At 42.2% G+C, this 23323-nt stretch overlaps 1 protein-coding gene across 3 annotated transcripts in view; it reads right to left on the reverse strand.

Moving 5' to 3' along the window:
* The window catches only part of ebf1a (EBF transcription factor 1a), a 481697-nt gene extending 458740 nt beyond the window's left edge, over window positions 1-22957 (reverse strand). Inside the window, exons 1-6 of one of the 3 annotated variants that reach the window (XM_063053691.1) lie at window positions 22181-22957; window positions 21421-21577; window positions 20919-20982; window positions 20249-20304; window positions 15892-15965; window positions 1856-1924 (exon numbers count right to left, since the gene is read on the reverse strand). In XM_063053691.1, the coding sequence (XP_062909761.1) occupies window positions 1856-1924; window positions 15892-15965; window positions 20249-20304; window positions 20919-20982; window positions 21421-21577; window positions 22181-22314 (554 nt within the window). In that variant the 5' untranslated portion in view covers window positions 22315-22957. The remainder of the gene's footprint in view (window positions 1-1855; window positions 1925-15891; window positions 15966-20248; window positions 20305-20918; window positions 20983-21420; window positions 21578-22180) is intronic. The other 2 variants (XM_063053692.1, XM_063053690.1) reach the window with 2 other exon arrangements.
* Between the last annotated feature and the right edge of the window lie 366 nt (window positions 22958-23323).

Genomic DNA, 23323 nt, shown 5'->3' on the forward strand with positions numbered 1-23323 from the left:
ATTGGTTTCCTTTCTTGCACAGAATACTGTAGGCCAAAGATCTAGTCTCACAGTTTTAAAAACCAGCAATGATATTGTTGGATGAATGACCAATTCAGAATGGCCCCATAGAACTTACTGCAGAAACAGGCTACAATGAGTTACCTTGCAATTCCTCTCCTCTCTCTTATTCCATGTCCTACATTGCCCTATTCCCTTCTCCCTCAGCTTCCCATTAACTCAGCTGGTGTTTGGGAAATTGAAAGAGATCTGTTGCCAGGTACAGTTCCATTTGGTCCTCTGCTTTCATGAGAACCTATAGAAAGTCCATCTCTTGTCAGAGGTGATGGATGGGGTTGGGAGTTGCAGCATCCTAGACACAACACATATACAAGAAAATGATGTTAAAACATTTCCAATGGGAACTTGGACTGGACATCATCTATCTCAGCCTTCCCTTGTAGAGATTTGCCACATTACAGGATTGTAATTAATAGAAAAACTTTAAAGACTTAAATAAAAACTTGCAGAGACTCTAAGACACTGAGGATCCAACTAACACCATTACCCAACTACTAACTGGTCAACAGTATTAAGATAACTCTACAGTGATGACATTTCCTAAGAAGGAGAGGATGCACCCCAGTGTATGTTTGCCCAGCGACTTCAGCCATAGGCTATCATGCACCGGCTGAGTCACAACATGAATGAGATCCCAATGTTTGTTGCATAGGTACCCAGTCCCCCTTTCAGAGAGAACTCCACTGGTAGCCACAGTACTTTGCTGGTTCTCTTTGTTCACCATTATTGCTAATCACAAATCAGCCAAGGCTGCAAACGAGAGATGAGGATTACCTCTCTGTACTTCAGTGTCAGGAATCACCATTCGGTGCTGTTACAAACTGTTGTTTAACTAAAGAAATGACTGAAAGAAGTCTTTCTGATACAGTAATTAATGTGTCACACAAAGTGCATACAGGTACTTCCAATAATGCTCCACTGAAATAAAATCATTGCCCCGGGTTTTCCATGTTCTACAGCTCAATGCATATAATACAAACACTGTACCACACACATAAGTGCCAACAGCCACTCTGACAAAAGAGCATCCATGCATCAACCTGGCCAAGTTACTTGATCAGCAGTCGGTAAGGAAGATGCCTGATCATCTCCCTTTATCCACTGAGCAAGAGCCTCATTACTCCCTTCTGTATTGTGTCATGCTTCTGGCAAATTGGAACATTTTCTAGTCAGAGTTCATCAGTGCATTTCCTAATGGCTGGAGCTGGAGTATAAGCAGCAAGAAGTGTCCAGTAACAAAGCACGGATACAATACTGTGAAACACCAAATCATTCAGGAATTATGTTGAAAGTTCTTAAACTCTCCATCTTTCCACTGATTCAAGTAACACAAAATCACAAACTATGGAGTTTATATTCAAATAGATATATTCGTAGAAAAATACATACATACATTTGTTTGTACATGTAGTTATCTACAATTTAACAACGTACATCAACTATAACAATCAATTGAAAAACCAGACAGCAGGAATCTGTCACCTTGAACAATTCCCTCATTAAACCAAATTCATAAGAGCTCCAATCTCTAATAATAACAAGTATAACAATTTGTATTTATTTAGCACCTTAAACATCACAAATTGTCCCAATGCACAAAACACCAGAAAATTTCCAAGCTGGTCTCATATAAAAAGGGCAATTACAACACACAAAACAAGATGAAGGAGACAGAGTAGTTACACATTCAAAATCAAACACGTTTGCAAGGACACAATAAAAACCAGCCAATGAACCAGTGCCACTTGCAGAGGCAGGTGTCACACAATAATCAATAACAAACAATTGTTGGTACCTGTCAATTATCACTGGGTCTGATGGCGTCTCATTTCTGTTGCCACAACTTTTCTTGTCACAGCAGCGACTGCAGGAGGAGGAAAAGAGAAGTTGAAATCAGCATCAAATAATTGCTACAATGTCTTAAATTACTGATGTCTTCCCTTGCTGTACTGATCAGCCATGGTAGGCATAATTTAATGGCTGAGTAACTCCTGCCAAGCCTATTGCAGGGCACAACAGGTAGAAATCAGGAGGAAACCATGTTTGCATTTGGGAAAATTACTACTTCCCACTTCCCCTAGACAGCAGGTGATAATTAAAGAGTGAAAAGACGCCTTTGTAAAGGTGTGCAGCAAACCAGGGCTCACCTGAGTTAGGGAAGCAACCCCTTTTCAAAACAATAGATGGAGTAAACCTCTTCAGCACCAAGATGTTGGTCTCATTGTCTCTCATTTTACAACCATCACAGATGGCGAAAACTATTCAGCAGAACACGACAGTCATTCTGACATTCTCTTGTTTAGACGTTCTATTTTAAAGCTTGCAATGTTGCACTGAGCTTGAGAAGGGAGTGTGGAAACTCAAGATTGAAACTAGTTCATTATTTGGGTTCCACTGTTGCTGTATAACATTCCTGATTAACTCACAAGTGGGAAATAAAAGAATCCCTATTACACATTCAATAGGTAAAATCCTAGTTCCTTATCAATAGTAATGCATGCAGTAATACCTTTGCACTGCATATACCTATGGCTTTCAGAAGAGAGCTTACCATTGCTAACCAAGCTCTGAGCACACGAATGTTGCGTGCTAAATGTCTGATGGCACTCAGCTAAAAAGAGGGACAGTTTCAGACGACTAGAAAGACACTGACTTTTTATTTTTATTTATGGAAACAGCATGGAGCAAGTAGCCACACTGCCCAGCAGCCCTGCTTTTTCACACTAGCCTTATCACAGGACAATTTACAATGGCCAATTAATGGTACTTCCTTAGACTGTGGGAGGAAAACGGAGCATTCGGAGGAAACCCAAGTGGTCATGGGGAAAACATACAAACTCCTGCGCTGGAATTGTACTCCCAACTCCGGGACGCCCTGAGCTGCTACTGTAAGACCAAAGTCCTGAAGACCTAATTAGTGGTCAGAGGCAGTGGCGATAGTTGCCAGGTCTTCCAACAACCAATGATCCTCCATCTCCGAGGTCATCACTCTTTCTCTCCAGGGAGTCAAAACCACGTTGTAACAGCACAACAATGGGATTACACGAGGGCCCAACACTCATCTTTAGGCAAAGTAACTACTATTCATCCATATCTACCTTCCCTTAAAGTGGAAAAAATTGTAGTTGGAAACTTGCTGAGGTCTCCCTCAGTACTTGGTCTTCTTCATTTGTGAATAGAACATCCCCACTTCTGCCCTTTTGGTGAAGGAAGGTCATTGATAAGTGGCTGAAGATGGTTGGGCTTAGATTACTACCCTGAGGAAGTTCCGCAATGCTATCCTGATGCTAGGATTATTGACCTTCAACAACCAATAACACCTTTTTCAAGGGTGACTCCAACCAAGGCTGTTTTCTCCTTGATGGCCATTGACCTCAATTTTCCTCAACCTTCTTAGTTCCACACTCTCCTTATGTCAAGGTTAGTCACATCTTTCTTTGGTTTGATTAGGCACAATATAAACACTACTGTCTGGAGATATTTATCAGAGTGGAACCCATAATATCTAGACCAGGATTCCCAACCAGGGAATTACAGACCTCTCAGTTAATAGAAACATAGAAACATAGAAAATAGGTGCAGGAGTAGGCCATTCGGCCCTTCGAGCCTGCACCGCCATTTATTATGATCATGGCTGATCATCCAACTCAGAACCCAGCCTTCCCTCCATACCCCCTGACCCCTGTAGCCACAAGGGCCATATCTAACTTCCTTTTAAACATAGCTAATGAACTGGCCTCAACAGTTTGCTGTGGCAGAGAATTCCACAGATTCACCACTCTCTGTGTGAAGAAGTTTTTCCTAATCTCGGTCCTAAAAGGCTTCCCCTCTATCCTCAAACAGTGACACCTCGTTCTGGACCTCCCAAACATCGGGAACAATCTTCCCGCATCTAGCCTGTCCAATCCCTTTAGGATCTTATACGTTTCAATCAGATCCCCCGTCAATCTTCTAAATTCCAACGAGTACAAGCCCAGTTCATCCAGTCTTTCTTCATATGAAAGACCTGCCATCCCAGGAATCAATCTGGTGAACCTTCTTTGTACTCCCTCTATGGCAAAGATGTCTTTCCTCAGATTAGGGGACCAAAACTGCACACAATACTCCAGGTGTGGTCTCACCAAGGCCTTGTACAACTGCAGTAGTACCTCCCTGCTCCTGTACTCAAATCCTCTCGCTATAAATGCCAGCATACCATTCGCCTTTTTCACCGCCTGCTGTACCTGCATGCCCACTTTCAATGACTGGTGTATAATGACACCCAGGTCTCGTTGCACCTCCCCTTTTCCTAATCGGCCACCATTCAGATAATAATCTGTTTTCCTATTTTTGCCACCAAAGTGGATAACTTCACATTTATCCACATTAAATTTCATCTGCCATGAATTTGCCCACTCACCCAACCTATCCAAGTCACCCTGCATCCTCTTAGCATCCTCCTCACTGCTAACACTGCCACCCAGCTTCGTGTCATCCGCAAACTTGGAGATGCTGCATTTAATTCCCTCATCCAAGTCATTAATATATATTGTAAACAACTGGGGTCCCAGCACTGAGCCTTGCGGTACCCCACTAGTCACCGCCTGCCATTCTGAAAAGGTCCCGTTTATTCCCACTCTTTGCTTCCTGTCTGCTAACCAATTCTCCACCCACACCAATACCTTACCCCCAATACCGTGTGCTTTAAGTTTGCACACTAATCTCCTGTGTGGGGTCCATGGCATAAGGAAGATTGGGAACTCCTCCTCTGGATTGTCAACAATGACTTCCGCTGGGCTGTCACATGGAAGGCATCTTTCATGCTACACTGGACACAATACTGATGTCACCAGTAATTACGTATAGACAGCTGCAGTCTCTGCACAAGGCATTGGCTTTCCAGGTTGATTCCGGTTTCTGCTCAGTTAGCTCTGCCTACTGACTCAGTATTTAAAGAACTACAATTACGTCAACACTCTAAGGACTGGAAGGGGAAAATTGCCAGTCAGTACCTATGAATCTGTAATTGCAAGGCCATTACCTTGGCAGGGGTGAATGAGGGTAAAATGACCTACCACTGTTCCTGTATGAAGGCGGGCCACACTCTCTTGGAAAGCTACTAACATGAGATACACAGCAAAGAAAGGGGGAGACAAATAAATTTCAGCACGCTCAATCTAATTTGTGCAACAGAATAGATTTTAGAATAAAGGCCATTTAGGACAGCACTTGATGAGGTTTCTGGCTAGATCATGTTGAGTTAGGCTCTGCTTTATTCCTTTATGTCTTATGGCCACTGTTGTTTAGCCAGAATGTGCAGGGTGAGCTGAAAGTCAACAGAGTGGACAAAGGCATTCAGATTATACAAAGCTTTGGTTCAATGACACCATCCTACCTGTGAGTGATGTTAATGCACAGGTAGGATGGTGTAATTGAACCAAAGCTTATGCAATCTTTTAAGCAAATTTGCTAGAGGACTTGGAGCAAGTGTTAGATATCAAAACATCTCTTAACTTCCTACAGCCATGTATTTAACTAACTAGGCAAAGGGGAGATTTCTTATCCATAAACCTCTGCATTTTTGCCTCACACTTCTTTGGTAAAACTCTCCTAAATATTTACACTTTGCTGGGGATTTTGGTCACCCGTCCATTGACGGCCCAGTGGCCAGCTGGAAGTCACAGCTCCATCTGCCCAGATTCATTCCTGACCTTCAGTGTTAACTGCATAGAGTTTGCACGTTCTCCCTGTAGGCTTCTTCCAGGTGCTCCCAGATCCCAAAGGCCTGCAGATTAGTGGGTTAATTGGCTGCTGTAAATGATCCCAGTATGTAGGTAAGTGGTGGGAACTGGTGGGAGTGTGGGGAGAATACAACATTATCAGTGATCAATAGTCAGCACAGACCAAAGGACCAGTTTCTGTGCTGTATGATTCTACGACGCTGCTCAGGATAAATAACTGTGTGATAACCTTCCTTCATATGCCTTGGCACATCTCACCACTCTGCAGTTCTACATAAATGTAAATTGCTGTTACTGTTCCCCAACTAGTTTTCAATAGTTCTTGGGTCTGCCTCTGCTGTGAGTGCTGCTAGGAGTACCTCAGACAAAGATCATTCTCCAAGTAAGAGCCGGAGCCATCACAAGGATACTCACTCACCACCAACACTTCACAATGGCTGAGGGGCCAGGCAGAGCAGCAGTGATTGGACAGGCCCAGTGGCCTGACTCCGTGTGGCACATACTATGTACTTCTTTCTACCGTCCAGACACACTCACCAGGGGCGAGTAGCTTATGACCAGCAGCAGAACCCCAGTTTGCTTTGTGCCTCTCCACAGTTGGCAGGGCTCAGGGAGCTGAGCTGCTGCTCTCCAACAGCTGAGACAAATAATCCACAGCCTGGGTATCGAACATGGGAGGCGGGAGCACCGGGGGAAACATCTGTGATTTTTGCTTTGTGTCTATGTCTAAATAGAGACGGCTTTCGATGCCTAGCTCCCACTTCTCAGCAGAAATTCAGACATTTACAAGTGTTTTATCTGGCTTGTAAATCTGGTAGTCATTTTGTTCTGATCATCTCCATACTAACACTTCCAATTCATTCACTGAAGCAGTTGAAAACTCTGCAGAGGAATAACAACAAGCTCAGTCAGTCCAGTTGTACTGAGAGAAGGACTCAGAATTGCTGATTAACAAGGAGGCCCCTGGCCTATTAACAGGAAACTGATATGATTCCTCCCTCAGCAATTGTCATCTCTCTGTGTGTTGATTACTGTCACTAATCAAGAACTGGCCTGGGGCTGATGTGGTCAATCGACCTTACTAACATAATGCATGTCATCTAACATGATACCCTGTGCATACTATTTCTGTGGTAATGTATTGTGCGTCATTGTTAAGTTTACACAGAGTAAATTAAAATTGGGTCTCTCCTGAAACTTTGAATGGCTCTGCTCCCACAAGGAAAGTTAGTTTCACACCATATGGGTGATAGTATAGCATAGCAATTAGCTGAGGTGATTAATGGCAAACAGACTCTCATTTTATGCTTCTCACAGAGGGCACATTTGCACCCAAGTGCAAATTCAGCATATCCAAACTTTGACAGACTATAATGCAGAGGAAGAACTCAGTCTTGCAACACTCAGAGTGGCGAAAAGGTGCAGTCCAGATGAAGGGTCTCGGCCTGAAACGTCGACTGTGCTCTTTTCCATAGATGCTGCCTGGCCTGCCGAGTTCCTCCAGCGTTTATTGTGAGTTGCTGAAAAGGTGCATGCCTGCTGCCCTGCTACAAGCGAGCAGCACTTTATTTGCAATTTAAAGCAGCATTAGTGACACAATGGGTGACAGCTTCCACATCAGCAGGTCACGTCAAGTAATAAACAAACAGCACCCTCACAAAACCTCACTTCAATAGCCAACAATGAACCTGTAATCTCCCTCATCAGCTGACTGACCTTTCTGAAGGTGCCTTTCTCATCCCTTTCTTAACACCCTCCGCACACTGAAAGATATTATCCCTCCGGTTTTCTGTCTCCTATAATCTAAACCATACAGCTGTGGGAATTCTGGGCACCTTCGGTAATCAGAGCTGACCCTCACCTACAGAGTGCTGCAAATCCACAACACCCCACACACTAACATGTAAACAACAGAGACAATTGTCACTATGGGCTCAGCTAATTGTCATGCATGCTAAATTATGGTGCAAAGCAAGGTTCCCACAAATGAAAAACCCAAAGAGATGATTCTGCCACCCATGAAAATGTCAGCACCCTTGCCTTCTGGCTCCTGTAAATAAATCCTTGCATGGCTGGTCCACGAGTATCAGGTCAGACTGACAATTGGTGGTCTGTTCTATCTGGTGTGGAGGGGCCTCTGCACAGGATCAGGAAAAGCTGCAGAGAGTTGTAAACTTAGTAAGCTCCGTCACAGACACTAGCCTCCCCAGCATCGAGGGCTAAAGCCTCCCCAGCAAAAGGCGATGCCTCAAAAATGCAGTAGCTATCACTAAAGACCCCGATCACCCAGAACATGCTCTCTTCTCATTGCTACCATCAAGGAGGAGGTACAGGAGCCTAACACTCGACACTTCAGGAACAGCTTCTTCCCCTCCGCCAACAGATTCCTGAGTGGACAATGAATCCATGTACACTTCCTCTGTATTTTTACCCTCTCTTTTTGCACTATTTATATAATTTAATTCTCTAATACTTCCTACTGTAACTTATAGACTCTTATGATTATGTATTGCAATGTACTGCTGCAGGACATATACAAGTGATAGCAAACCTGATTCTGAATGAGCTATCCACACCTGGGACTTGTTTCTTTTATATATAGTGTGGAACAAGCCCTTCCCATCTAACCAGCCGTGCTGCCCAGAAGCCCACCTATTTTACACAAGTCTAATCACGGGACAATTTACAATGACCAGTTAACATACTAACCTGTATGTCTTTGGACTGTGGGAGGAAACTGGAGCACCCAGAGGAAACCCACACAATCACAGGGAGAACGTACAGAATTGAACTCTGAACTCCAACGCCCTGAGCTGTAATAGCTTTGCGCTAGCCGGTCCACCACAGTGGTGCCCTAGTTTTTGAGCCGCTGCATTGATGAAAGGGGGCACATTCCAATCAGGCTAATGGAGGTTGCACTGGTGAGCAGGATCAGGCATTGATACATCAGCCCACTCCCAGAATCAAGTGACTTCACTCACGTCCATCACAACACACAACACACCCAAACCAGGAGTCAACAGCTCCAGAAAACCAGAGGTGAATGCTCAGAGAAAGTTTCAGTGCTAGTAGTCTTCTAGACACTTGTGATACCCGATGAAGGTATTCTTACAGTGCTTAACTTCACAATAATATTCAGCACCACAAAAACTTCCTCTGCTTAACAGAATGAATGAAAAAATCAAACTGAGTACTGCCCAGAGAAATGTGTTTCTGAAAATACACACTTGGTTCTCACACAACTTGCATTTCAAACTGGGGGAATTAACGCCACAAAGGACAAGACATAAGTAGATGCACAGAAATAAAGGCACAGGTACCAACAGAAACAAAGGTTCTGAGTTATAGACACAGACAGAGATACAGACACTCAGACAGACATACAGACACGGATAGAGATACAGACACAGAAAGACATACAGCAGCTACCTAAAGGTCTCGTTTCTTCATACATTATGTTCCCTGTTGGGTTGCCTTCCTTATCTTCTGTGTCTGTTACTAAAGCTAGCTTTCTTCAACATCCAGTTCATCACTTGTAAACCCAGGAAATAATTATTTTTATTTGATGCTTTTGAATCTAAATTTTCTAGCATTTTAGCCTCCATGAGCCACTCAAAATACTCACATTGTTGAAACTACTCCCAACTCGCAGAAGCAGACTCACAGGCCTATTTGTTTCGTGAGTTCATGGATGTCAATCTTTTGAAAATGCCATTAAAATGGTCATAAAATCATACAGCGCAAAGGAAGGTCATTAGACAGTGGTGGCTATGCTAACACTTTGAAATAGGTACTGAATTAGTCTCAACTTCCCAGTTGTGCTGATAGCTCTGTACAGCTTTTGTTTCAAGTGTCTACTAAACCTGTTTTGAAGGTGCTTGGGATTCACTTTTCAGTCTATGCACTCCAGGTAATATCAGTAAACTACGTATTTAAGTAGAACATGAACAGACACCAATTCCTCTCTCTCTTTCACACACACACACACACACACACACACACACACCTTATCTATCTGGACATATATTCCCATCGAGAGTCAATGCAGGCACTCCAGTTAATTTATTTTGCCCCTCTTAATCAAGTGATACTGAGGCTAAAAGAGCCATGCCCAGCAGTCACACTGTGTAACTGAGTACACACCAGAAAACAACATTGATCTGTACAGCTAATCACCAGAATAGCCAGATATTTATCCATCTTTTTTCAATTAATTATGCTTGCAGGAAAGCCTCAATAGGAACAGGACATTTAATACAAAAAGAGAGACACCATTACAATGATAAGTGCTTTCAAGCCTATAAGTTCCTGCTGTGATATGACATTCCTCTGCCTGCTATTTTAACAAAGGCATTGACCCATTTATTTTAAATGGGTTAACTTCACTTTAAAGATATCGGACAGAGATTTCCATACAAAATTCCTCCATGGCCCTACAATCTCAATCCACCAGACCTCCATATTAACCCCCTTCATCCACATTTTTCACAATGTGTCCCTGGATTCCCCCACACCAGCACCTTAAAGGATTCATCGTTTGTATCCCATTCTTGCACAGGAGAAGCCCCCTCTCTGGAAATCCATTGCCACTCCACTCCCAGACTGAAAAAGGTTGGCCTATTTTAAGTTTTCTTCTGCATTCTGCCCATCATCCTTCCTTCACAGAAGAACAGTGTACAAGCTAATTGCTCGTTCAATATGATTATGAGGACACGCAGTCCCCTTTTATTGTCATTTAGTAATGCATGCATTAAGAAATGATACAATGTTTTTCCAGAATGATATCACAAAAACACGTCAAACTGACTTAAAAACTAACAAAAACCGCATTATTATAATGTATAGTTACAACAGTGCAAAGCAATACCGTAATTTGATAAGAACAGACCATGGCACAGTAAAAGTCTCAGAGTCTCTCAAAGTCCTATCATCTCACGCAGACGGTAAACCCCCAGTACCGCCAACTTTCCAATGCAGCATCCCGGAAGCGTCCGACCACAGTCCGACTCCGAGTCTGTCAGAAAAACTCCAAGCCTCCGACCACCTCCCGACACCAAGCACTGAACACCTTCTCTGCCGAGCGTTTCGACCCTGGCCCCGGCAACAGGAGATACCCAAAGCCGAGGATTTGGGGCTATGTCTCCGGAGATTCTCGATCGCACAGTAGCAGCAGCAGCGAAGCGGGCATTTCAGAAGTTGCTCCAGATGTTCCTCTGCGCTTTCACAGCTGTCTGCATCAAATTCGGATTGATGCACGGCCCCCTAGTCACACATAACGATATTCATTCGGAACGGCCACGCACACTGCGTCGCACCGCCATCTTCTCCTCCCTCCTCGTTTATTAAGGATATATATTAAGATATGATATATCCCCCTCTGCTATGCTCAAAGTAGCTCCTTGTACATCCATAGCAGAGAGTAATTCACATCCAAATTCCTCAAAGCCTATCCACCAGCTTCAAGACCCAAGTCAGAAGTGTAATGGAGCACTCTGCACTTGCAGGGATGAGCACAGTTTCAGCAACACTCAAAGAAGCTAGCAGCCTGTTCACTCACCATCAGTTAATGTACAGTAACAGGGGCTTGCACTGTTTACAGGATGCACTTCAGCAGCTCACCAAGCTCCTTAGATAGCACCTTCCAAACCCACAACCTCCACCAGCTGGAAGAACAAGGGCAGCCAAAGTACAGGAAGAACACCATGGGAAGTTGCCCTCCAAACATCACACTCATCCTGACTTAGAAAGATATCCCTGATCCCCCACCATCACTGGGTCAAGATCCTGGAACTCCCTCCCTAACAGCATTGCAGGTAGATCCACACCTCAGGATGGCACCTTACTAACACCTTCTCAAGGGCAAATGGGAATGGACAATTAAATGCAGGCTCAGTCTGCAAAGCCCACATCCCAGGATTGAATATATAAAAGAAACATGAAAATTCTAATTCTTCAGATGTAATGTATAGACAGTAAAGCACATTGAATGTCCTCATCACAAACAATGTTACATTACAAAAAGAAAACTCTCTTTCTATAAACTGCAACTTGTCACCGTAGTTTCACATTAGCAATTGTTATGCATCTTTTCCACTGTGCATTTAAGTTTTGATTTAACACACCTTTTCATCTGTTTACTGGTTATCCTTACAATAAACATTTTATGTAGTATTAGTTACACGCCTGCAAAGCAGCAGAAGTTAGCTGAAGAAGACAAATTTGAACTGTGAGGTGTTTTAATACCCAGCTAATTCCTTTAACTTGAATTAGCCCCATGGCAATCTGGGGTGACACAAGCTGCTAGTTAGACCTGCATTTTGAGTCTAGAGAAGAATATCCAACACTGACAACTTAGTGACCATCGTGGCTCCTTCTCTGGGACTGCCAACACCTTTCCAAGTGAAGTACACTAGCCTTTTGGCCCTACTATATCTTTGCTGACCATCATGTCTATACTTTTCCTATGCATTTATTCTGGTCCTTTCAGATATAATGAAAAGTAAATTAGAGCACATCTGTCCATAAAATAATCCCCAGCAACAGAAATAACCTTCTCCGTATCATGTGCTTAACAGAGTCCGTAATGCAGTAACATGTAACAAAATGATACAGGGTAGGGAAGAATGCCCTGATCGAGAGGTCAACATTACCTGTCCTTTGAACTGTATATTCCTCATGAAGAGCCACTAATGATTTAACCAATCAAGATTACACTGTGTCTATTAAATATAATAACTTAAAGTACTGTGTGCATTATGATACTATGTAACTGCAAAGGAATTCTTTGATATGATATCCAACTTTCACCTAATGCTGAAACTTTAAAAAAGTAAGCAGGAATTGGTGCAGAGGAGTGCTTGTTGGTTGGAGTTGACTGAATGAGATAAAGGCTCTGCCTCAATTATAACTAGCATCCATAATTTATTTACTCTCAATAATTTCTCCTTTGGCTCCTCCAACTCTCTCCAAACCAAAGGGCACAGCTATACCTGCCTTTTTGATGGCTACATGGAACAGTCTATGTTCCAAGCCTATACCGATATCACTCCCTGACTTTTCCTAGGTTACATCGGCAACTTACAGCTGCTTCCTGCTCCCATGCTGAGTCCATCGACTTCATCAGCTTTGCCTCCAACTTCCACCCTGCCCTCAAATTTACCTGGTCCATTTCTGACACCTCTATCCCCTTTTTCGTCTTTTCTGTTTCTGTCTCAGGAACCAGCTGATATCTTTTATAAACCTACCAATTCTCACAGCTACCTCTTCCCATCCTGTCTCCCCTTCTCTCATTTCCTCCATCATCACCACATTTGCTTTCAGGATGAGGCTTTTTATTCCAGAACTAATGAGATGTCCTCCTTCTTCAAAGAAATGGGCTTTCCTTCCTCCACTATCAATACTGCCCTTACTCACATCTCTTCCATTTCACACACGTCTGTCCTCACCCCTATCCTCCTGTCACCCCAGCAAGGATAGGGTTCCTCTTGTCCTTACCCACCATCCCACCAGCCTCTGCATCCAGCACAATTCTCTATAACTTCCTCCATCTCCAAAGGGATCCTACCACCAAGCACATCTTTCCTTCCTGTCCCCCAACTTCCTGCTTTCTGCAGGGATCGCTCCCTACATGACACCCTTGTCCATTTGTCCCTCCCCGCTGATCCCCCTCCTGGTATTTATCCTTGCAAGCAGAACAAGTGCTTCACCTGGCCCTCCCTCGCTCCTATTCAGGACCCCAAGTAGTCCTTCCAGGTGAGGCGACACTTCACCTGTGAGTCTGTTGGTGTCATCTACTGTATCCAGTGCTCCCGGTGTGGCCTCCTGTATACTGGTGAGACCTGACGTAGATTGGGATACCACCTCATCGAGCACCTATGCTCCATCTGCCAGAAAAATCGAGATCTCCCAGTGGCCACCTCTTTTAATTCCACATCCCATTCCCATTCCATCATGTCAGTCCATGGCCTCCTCTACTGCTGCAATGAGGCCACGCTCAGGTTGAAGGAGCAATACCTTATATTCCATCTGGGTAGACTCCAACCTCATGGCATGAACATCAATTTCTCATACTTCTGGCAATTGTCCCTCCCCATCCTCCCCATCACCATTCCCTATTCTTATTTCCCTCTCTCATCTCATCTCCACATCTGCTCATCACCTCCCTTTGGTGCTCCTACCCCTTCCCTTCCTTCTACCCTCTTTGATCAGATTCCTCCTTCTCCAGCCCTTTATCTTTCACTGATCAGTTTTCCAGCTCTTTACTTCACCCCTCCCGCTCTCACCTATCACATACCTCCTTGTACTTCTTCCTGTCCTCCCCCGACCTTCTTGCTCTATCTTCTCATCTTTCTTTCCAATCCTGATGAAGGATTTCAGCTCAAAACGTTGACTGTTTAGATGCTGCCTGGCCTGTTGAGTTCCTCCAGCATTTTGTGTGTGTTGCTTGCATTTCCAGCATTTGCAGATTTTCTCCTGTTTATAACTTATTTGATGTTAGGGCACTTAGGGTTTTCACTCTTCATTCTCCGAAGGTTTAGAATTGGGATGGACCTCCAATGCAGCTAGAAACTTTAGCACAGTGCCTTATTGTAATCAGTATTAAGATCTACTGAATTAGAGAGCTTCCGTGTTCTCTAATCCAGTGACCAACTGTGGCACAGGTAGTAACTCTGCCTAGATGATGGGTCGTAAGTGTGATCTATCCTGAAGTGATGGTAAACACTGCCGTACGGTATCGATGCCCACTCAACTATTGGAAAAGGACTTCTCCAAATTAATTAAACTATACATAACAGTTGCTGCATTTCAGCAATAAATTCACTGTGGGAACAACGTTAAGACATTATCATGCACTACATAAATGCAAACATTTTTCATCTCTTTCAACTGACATACTTTGCAACTTGGAACAAGGACAATTTCTAGAACAGGCTCCATGCTGTATTGTGACTACGGTATATCAAGATCAGTATTTCAGCATTGCAGCCAACAGATTCTGGTACAGGCTTTTCCTATGAAAGGAACAAGGATTTGGGTGGAGAAGGAGGAACAGACTTGTTACTAGGACACAGAGTTGCTTTACTAATGTTATTCCTTCAAAACAGACTGCTGTGGTTTTTTGACATTAATGTCTGTTCTGGAACCACATATAGGAATTTTTTGATGGCACTGTCCACTTCCTGTGACTGCTAAAATAATTACAGCTGTCATTACACAGCTTAAAACTTACTAAGAGTAAGATGCAATGGAACCAGTTTGAAATAAATCACTTTCTCTTACAGCAAAGTTTGTTTTAACAGGGTTTGTATACCACAGTCTTTAATGCAGTCCAGCTGGGAGCTTGGGAAACATTTATTATAATGGGAGGCTTTCTAATCCCTGAATTTGTTATAATGAGATAAATGTCATTAGTCAGATGGAATAATTTGTCAAATCTCACAAATCTTCCAAACCAAACAGTAAAATCAAGAGCAGAAGGTCCCAAGTCCTATTCCTAATCTGTTCTGTGTTAGCTGGGGAGAACAACATAGATTGGCTTCAGTGCTCCAGGGTTAGATAGGAAAAATAACAGTCAGGTTTCCTGCTCCAAATCAATGTTCAGTAATTCCTTGTTAAAAAAAAATGTAGATTTGAATATACATATGTCTTCCCCAGCCCACCTCTGCAAGCAGAACAGCCTAGGCTTACACATATGAAGAAATGGTCACTCAGTATAAAAACAACAGATAAGCTAACAGGGCCCATGGAAGTTTATCAGTGTCTCATTTCATACACATGCTTATTTGAAATTAAGGCATATCAAATATTGGTGATTTAAAAAAAAATCACAAATACTCTGAAACTCATTTTACTGCAATTATGCTTTTGGAAGTTGGTGCTTTGACAAAAATAGCTGCTTGGATATTTTTAGAATGTAATAAAGAAAACCTCTGTGACTAAGACTGGACTAATCTGGAGTACAGAGAGGCTGGAGGTTAGTGAAATCATGAACATAGATTATTCCTATATTATTTCAATATAAGAAGGCACAATATTGCTGACAGGTCAAAATACAAACCCCTTAAAAATTGGACATACGTATGACAGGACACCAGCTTTACACATCTCTTACCTACACATGATCTCATGTGTCAGAAGGACTCGGCACATTTCAGGATTTTTGTCCTGTCCCTCATATATGATAGCCTGGAACAGAAAGAGAAGGGTTAAAAACTAGAATGTGGACTTCTCTCACTCACTCCTCAGACTTCTGTTCAGGTTTGGCCTGGGCAAGGTTAGTATTGCCCATCACTAGTTACCCTGGCTGTCATGAGTGGATGGCTTTGTACCTGACTGTGTAAGCAGGATAAACTTCTCCCCTGAAATGTAATTAGTGAAACAACTGAGTTTTGTCATACAGGAGATTTACTTTCAAAAAAAAAACTTAATTTGAATTCTCAAACTGTCACTGCAGGAATTTCATTCCCCGCATCTCCTAGATCTTTGACTAAGGTATAACAACAATGTCACATAACAGCAGGATGTACAACCTCTAATGAAATCCTTTTAATAGAGTTGACATGAATACCAGGGTACAGCTTCTCTATATCAAATCACTGTGGCAGAGAAAAGTTTGCAAAACTTTCTGTGACTAGTACATATTTACTGAGACATAATAACTAAGATAATTAGTCAGCATACAACTCACAGTAACTTAATTATTAAATATCAACCTAATGAAACATTCTATGGCCATAGAACAAAAATTACAAAGCTGAACAAAATCAGATACTTTGTTACTTTGCAATTTGCTTCCACTATTTTCATTTCCTTTGGGGGGAGTTCTGCATATTTATGGGTTGTAGTAATGTTTATCCCGGCAGTTGAACTGTGTGTTTACCAGTAATCTCAGATCACACTTAACATCAAATTTAACTGAATTTCAATCAAAGCTATGATGGCAAATTAAAATAATCTGATGAGACATTTAAATCTACGCTTTACCAGGATAGGCTACACATATTTTAACATCTGTTTGACCGATATTAATACTGCAGCCTATTTTAAGTTTGGTTAACATTTTGTTTTTAACTTATGTGTCCATATTAAGAGCAGAGCAGAAAATAGTTCACTCTAAAACTTTCATCTACATTAGTTGAAAGGGAAAAAATTAGAATCCCAATTCTATCCCTGGCAACGCTTTTGTGTGGAGTGTATTTACAACCCAGCAAGACCTTTTCCTTGTCATCTCAGTACTTTAGATTTTGGGATTTTGTGAAACAAGAGTGTATTTCAAAGTAAAATAGGTGCTTTGCAAATGATGGCTGCAAATTTTTAGGCACTCTGGTAAAGATGTGGTTATCAATAGTTCCAAAACCTTTGCTTTAAGGTGGTATTTATTCACCTGCATTGGATGCCAATTAAAACACTCCACCTACTGACCACTGCCTACAGCTGGGCAATAACTCATTGGTGAAAACATACTCAAAACATCTCATGCAAGGTTGTTGCAGGATTTATGAAATATTGCAAGCTATAAAGGAGTTGGTCCTTTACTACTGGGCAGACTGCTATTTATAAAACCAAGTTAACTGCAAAGATGCAAATTGAGAGAATTCTCTAAGCAAAAGGAAACAAAATGTAAATCATTTCCATAAACCGTAATGTCGTGTTAAGAACTAGAGTTATCAAATTATGAATAATGTAGACACAATAGGTGAACTCATTACAACTCTGCATAATTATTGCACAATTCCCCATCTTTATAGTTACCTTGTGATGCACCATCATATATATTTTTAATATTACTTACATCACTATAAATAATGGGTAAAATGGAAATCCAGTATAGAATGCTCATTACACGGCTCGCTAATTTCATGTTAATTTCCACATTTGCAAAAAAAATCCCTTGACAAAGTATGCTTTCACACGTTTCACAGTTGTTTAAATAGAATATGCGTACGTCGCCTGTGTACATGTAGTTTAGTTTCCCAATACAGGACCGAATTAAATTTAATTTAATATTGCAAAACAACAAACAAAAATCCATCTACAACCCATAGGCGATCAGTGAGTGTCGTGTGGAGGGGGAGGGGTGTTAGACTCTGGGCCCAAGACAATGATGAAGAGAAACAGGGCGGCAGATTTGGAGAGCTTTTCGCTGACAGATGGTGAATCGCGTTCAGAATGCCACCCCAACTGCTCGCATGTGTTTACTGTTGTTTCCGCAAGCTCTGTTTTCCTGTGAAATCTTAACCCCGTTCCCTTACAGACACACCAGAGAAACCAACGACTGAGGCGAAAGAAAAATGGGAATACGCAGAACTAACCTTCTGTGCGTTTTATAACATAGAATGAAAATGGGAAAATGTAAAATAATAATATATTAATAAATGGTTTAATCAAAAATCGTATTAAATCCAGCGGTGGGAATAAAACCCCTTGAAAGTAATGCGTTTGATCAGAGGTGCGATCTGAGAGTTTTTTAACTTCATTCATTTTTAATGTATTCAGATAATTATTCTTCTATTACACATACCGTCAGAGCATGTGATCAGGCACTTAGAATAATTCTCGATCTGATTTAGGATGTAACGTACAAACACCTGGGGTGTTTTAAAATTGGGTATACTCAGTGTAGGCTGGAAAGGAAGGAAAACAAAGCTGAACTTAAAAGCTAAGATTTATTTTAGAAAGGAGTATATGTGGGCATATCAGAAGTTTGATGGGATGGGATAATCAGAGTCTCAGAGGTCAAACGCAGCCGCAGGACTGAACGGCCCCTCGACCTTCAGAATCCAAAAGACCGTCTCCCTGAAATCGCTGCTTCAATCGGAATATATCATATCAGATCTTTCCACTTAGAGAAAAGCAGCAAATAAATGCCCTTCCAACATTCGACACATCACACTGCCGCTGTTAAGGAGCACCTAGGCGGGGTAGTGTGATGAAGTGGCGCGAACTTGCTATATTTTATTTTTTATGTTAAAAATGACCCAGAAATAGAATTACACTATCAACAGGTTATTTTAAGATTGGTGATGCCAGATTATCAAAAAGTTGATATGGCATTATTTACCTAGCGTATGTATCTGTGTAATATGTAGCATATTAAAGTATCTATATACAGGCATATTGAGAAGATATATAACGCGGTTGCCATTTGATTAATGCGTCTTCATTATTTTGAAAAAGATTTTACGTGCATTATTATCTTTTGCACGCATGTGTTAAAGTTCTGTGTTGTTAAATAGGACCGATTTAAATGTGTATCATGATTTCTTACTGAAATTGTACATTGTTTCTCAGATTACAGATGAGTCCTTTCCTTGGCCCAAGTACTCCTCAGTAGCGGAGTTAAGAAAAACAAATATCAAAAGAACTGTTGAGATATTTTCATAACAAGATTTGCCTGCTGATGTTATGGTTTGTTAAGGGACAGGAAGCGAGGCACTTCTGAAACCAAACGTGGCGGGAAGCAAAGATGGACAATTCAGACAAAGAGATTATTCTTATTTTGTTACAAAATTCATCGTTGTCTCGCTGTAAAATAGCTCGGGTTTGTAGCTCTCTTAAAATTGACCAGAGTTCACAAGTTTGGAGAACAGGGAAACGTTGACTCGGGTAAAGATCCCGTTTCGGTGAGTTCTCCTGTATTCTTGAACTTATGGATCATGAACAAGTATTACTGGGCCTTAAACCGTGGAATCATAATTATTTTTATTATTAATAAATATTAAACATTGGAATTAAATCAACGCTAATTGAATTCAACCCTGTAACTTAGGGACTCATTAACCTCATGTGAATCTGTACATTAGTGCTTATTCATAAGTGCTTAGAGGCGAGCATAATCGTTGGATTAACCCAAAAGGGAGTATCTAGTAGCAAACCTCACCAAACTGTAAACAAACATAGCCAGAGTACTGTGTATAAGGTGAAAAACTGTAGGCAGCTAGTAGGAACACCAGGCAGTTTCACGCAACTTTTAAACTACATTGTGCATCATAGATTACAAAATTCAAAGATAAACTTCACTAATCACAGAAACAAAATCCATCACAAAATGCCACAAACACTGAAGTTTGGAGACATTAAACTTGTTCGATTTGAACATCTGGGCTGCACGTTCCAGCCCCCGTCAGCCTGCAATTGTCAGAGCGCCTTTTCACTCCTGCACTTTCGGAACTGCTGGTCAAAATCCTCTCTGTCCCACCCCTCCCTCCTCACCTACACATTCACAATGTTCGCGGGGGCGCTTACTACAACTACAGCTTTACTTCACGTCAGCAACACCAAACTTCCTCAAAACCTTTTCGTTATTGTTTCCAATACAATACAACAGCTTGGTCGCGCAACAATTTTCTCGGTAATTTAATTCGTATTTCAAACTGTACAGCACAAGCATCAGAACCAGGACCCATGTCTTATCCCCCAACACGATTAAACTTTAACCATTCTGAAATTATTTTTATATCCTTGCTTACCTGTTTTGTCATCGAGTCTATGAGTCGCACGTACAAATCTTGTTCGGTCCTGATACCTAATCATAGGAATAGAGTGAAAATTGACAGCTTCAACTTGAAGATGTTAGGACTAGCATTTAAAACCGCACAGCAACACTTTATTCCCCTTTCCTCGCCCGTCAGGTGTGTGAGAACCAAACTCAGAGGATGGGAAGGTGTGATTAGTGTGGAGCAGTCCTTTTAGGTGGAAACATGTAGAGGGAAGATTATTTAAAAGCGGATTAAAGACCATCGTGGATAACTGTTGGAAACGTTTTACTAACGCAAACCGCGTTTGGTTTTATGTGATTCCACAACGAAAATTAAACAGCAAAACTCCTGCTCCTTTGGAAATATTGAAGAACGGCGGGCGGCAGATGTGCGGAGCAAGGAAAACTTAAAGCCTGTGTTTTGTGTGTGTGAGAGAGAAAGAGCTAAAAGCAGAGTGTGGGTTTAAAAGAAGTGAAGTTCCGAGACGGTAAGAAATTACACTTCTTACAAACGGGATGGCGTGTGCAAACGAGACGGAAGGGAAACGGGCGAGGTTCTCGGAGCGAACTTTGAGCAGTGTCTGGCCCAGGACGGGAGAGGTGAATCCCGCAATCATTGTCGCGGATTTGCAAGTTAGCACAACTCAGAGAAAACAACTTACCATTACTGTAGAGCAGCTGTAATCTGTAATGAATCCCATTATTGGTCTTTTCTCCACTTAATTCCTGAAACGATGTTTGAAAAGAACGCGATTTTTTTAAAAAAGCTCCACTAAATAAAGCGAAACCGCAATTTTAAATTCCTTTTATAAATTTTTAAGGTGAGAGATCCAGGTCTGTTCGATGCGCGCAGTAACTCGCTCGCCTAAAATCTGGGTAATTAGCTTTTCAGTAATTATTTTTTTAAAGATTGGAAAATTGTCAATTACTTTTTTTTCTCTTTTTTTAATTTAAGAAGTGGAGACAGAATTTAAAATATCGATTTAATTGGAGTAGGGTAGTTGTCCATATTATACAATATTTTGCCAATATATTGAGAAATCACTGTCATCTCGGTGGTGATAACTGATAGCCAGTGCTTAGCCAGTTCAATCACACTCCCGCTTGTTCCGTCTCCCAAAAGCTAGTCTCAAACTTTTATTCCAGAAACAAAATTAAACTTACTTTTTCTTTCTCCACGAAGCCCACGAAGGCTGTCCGCTCTATTTCCACTGGCTGACCTTGGCGGTCATAGAGGGCCAGTACAAAGTGAAAGAAGTTGGATTTGCGCAGATTAGAAGGCGGTTGTTTCTCGAAATGTGCCCGGGCTAGACCGACTCCACTGCGGGCAAATAAGAGCAGGGGGAGTCGGTGAGCGGAAAACAGACACCGAATGACAAAAGAACTCCAAAATCTATCCCTTCTCAAGACAATGTACAAAATTTACATTAACTAAACTTCTTCTAAACCCAAATCTAAAATAATTTTGCACTTTACGAAATTCCTGGTTAATTTGCAATGTAGTGTCAGAAACGATGAAATGTTTAACCCGCCAGTTTAGTGATTCCGGGCACCAGTCGCAGCTCTTACAACAAAACTTGCATTATTTTATTATTAGTGGTTTTAAGTCGTTTTCTTTTTCTAAAAAAAACGTTTTTGGAAAAGTTAGCGTCACGCTATCGGGGAGAGCATAACGGGGAGAGCGTAACGCAAAATACCAATGGTCGCAATATGGCAATTTGTATATTCATCCAAGAAGCGAAAAGAGTCAAAAACAGGGAGACAATGAATGATCGTAAAAGAAATGTTTAAAAGATGTCAGATAAAATATACGGGCTTGGTTTGATCTGGAACCCGATTTTTACGAGATCTACCGAGCATAATAAATAGGCACATTGATATTACGGAGGTGCGGGCTGATCATGAACAGGAATACCATGCCTACCTCTGAGCGGCCGTGTTTGCATCCATTATCCCGGCTCCCTGCATCCAGGAGCGGACAGCATTCATTCCGCTTCCGATCGGTTCTTCCTTCATGCTGCCCCCGCTTCGCTGTATGTTTTCCTGAATCCCAAACATGGGAACAAGCTAGTCTTTTCCCCCACTCTCTTCTCGCCGCCGTCAAAAGCCACCAGAACAGTTAAAGATGTTGAAACGCAGTTTACGGCCGTCAAGTATCCTCCAAAAAAAGTGCAAAAATAATAGAGTGATAACTGCGCTGCGCTGGTCACCAGGGAACAAAAGTGATGGGTGAGAGAGAGGGAGGGAGGGGGGAGAACGGGAGTAGAGAAGGGGGACACTGTAATCCGTTTTAGTAAAATATTCCCAAGAAAGAGGGTAAAAAGGTGGAGAGAGCAGGTGAGATTGAAGCAGACGGAAAAATCAGGCCGGACTGACAGGCTTCGGAGCACCAAGTGTCATGGTCTAATTAGAAAAACTAAGTTTATTTTCTCTCTCTCTCTCTCTCTCTCTCTCTCCTGCTCTGTGAGTATGTGTGTGTATGTGGGGGTGTGTGTGTGTGTATGTGAGTGTGTATGTGTGGTGTATGCGTGTGTGTGTGAGTGTGTGTATGTGTGTGTTTGTGTGTGTGTGTGTGTGTGTGTGTGTGTGTGTGTGTGTGTGTGTGTGTGTATTCACAAACGGTCGCATCTGCGGTGTAGCGAATGAATGGAAATGCGGGACGATGAGGTTTTCCCTTGTGAACGATGCGGGGATTTCAGAGCGGGGGGGTGGGTATTATTGGTGGGACTAATGCTTGTTCTCTGATCTCTCGGGGTGGGAGGCGGAGAGGGAGGGGGCGGGCGGGAGTCAGTGATGGGAGCCGACTGCCCTGAAGGAATTCGGATTTACCTCTCTCTCTCTCTCGCTGCCACGCTTTTTGAGCTACCCCACTCTAACCCCTGTCTCTTCCCGAGGGCAAGCAGCCTCCCGTATGGGTCGCGGCAAGTGAGAGGGTTGGAGGGCTGGGGGGGGGGGGGAGAGAGGCTGAACGATGCATACCAAATATGGTAAAACCCGCCTCCACCCTGAGCCAATAGCGATGCGGCGTGCTCATGATTGACAGCAAAACCTGACAATAGAGTAAAAC

The sequence above is a fragment of the Mobula hypostoma genome, chromosome 7, assembly GCF_963921235.1.
Source record: "Mobula hypostoma chromosome 7, sMobHyp1.1, whole genome shotgun sequence".
Taxonomy (NCBI): domain Eukaryota; kingdom Metazoa; phylum Chordata; class Chondrichthyes; order Myliobatiformes; family Myliobatidae; genus Mobula; species Mobula hypostoma.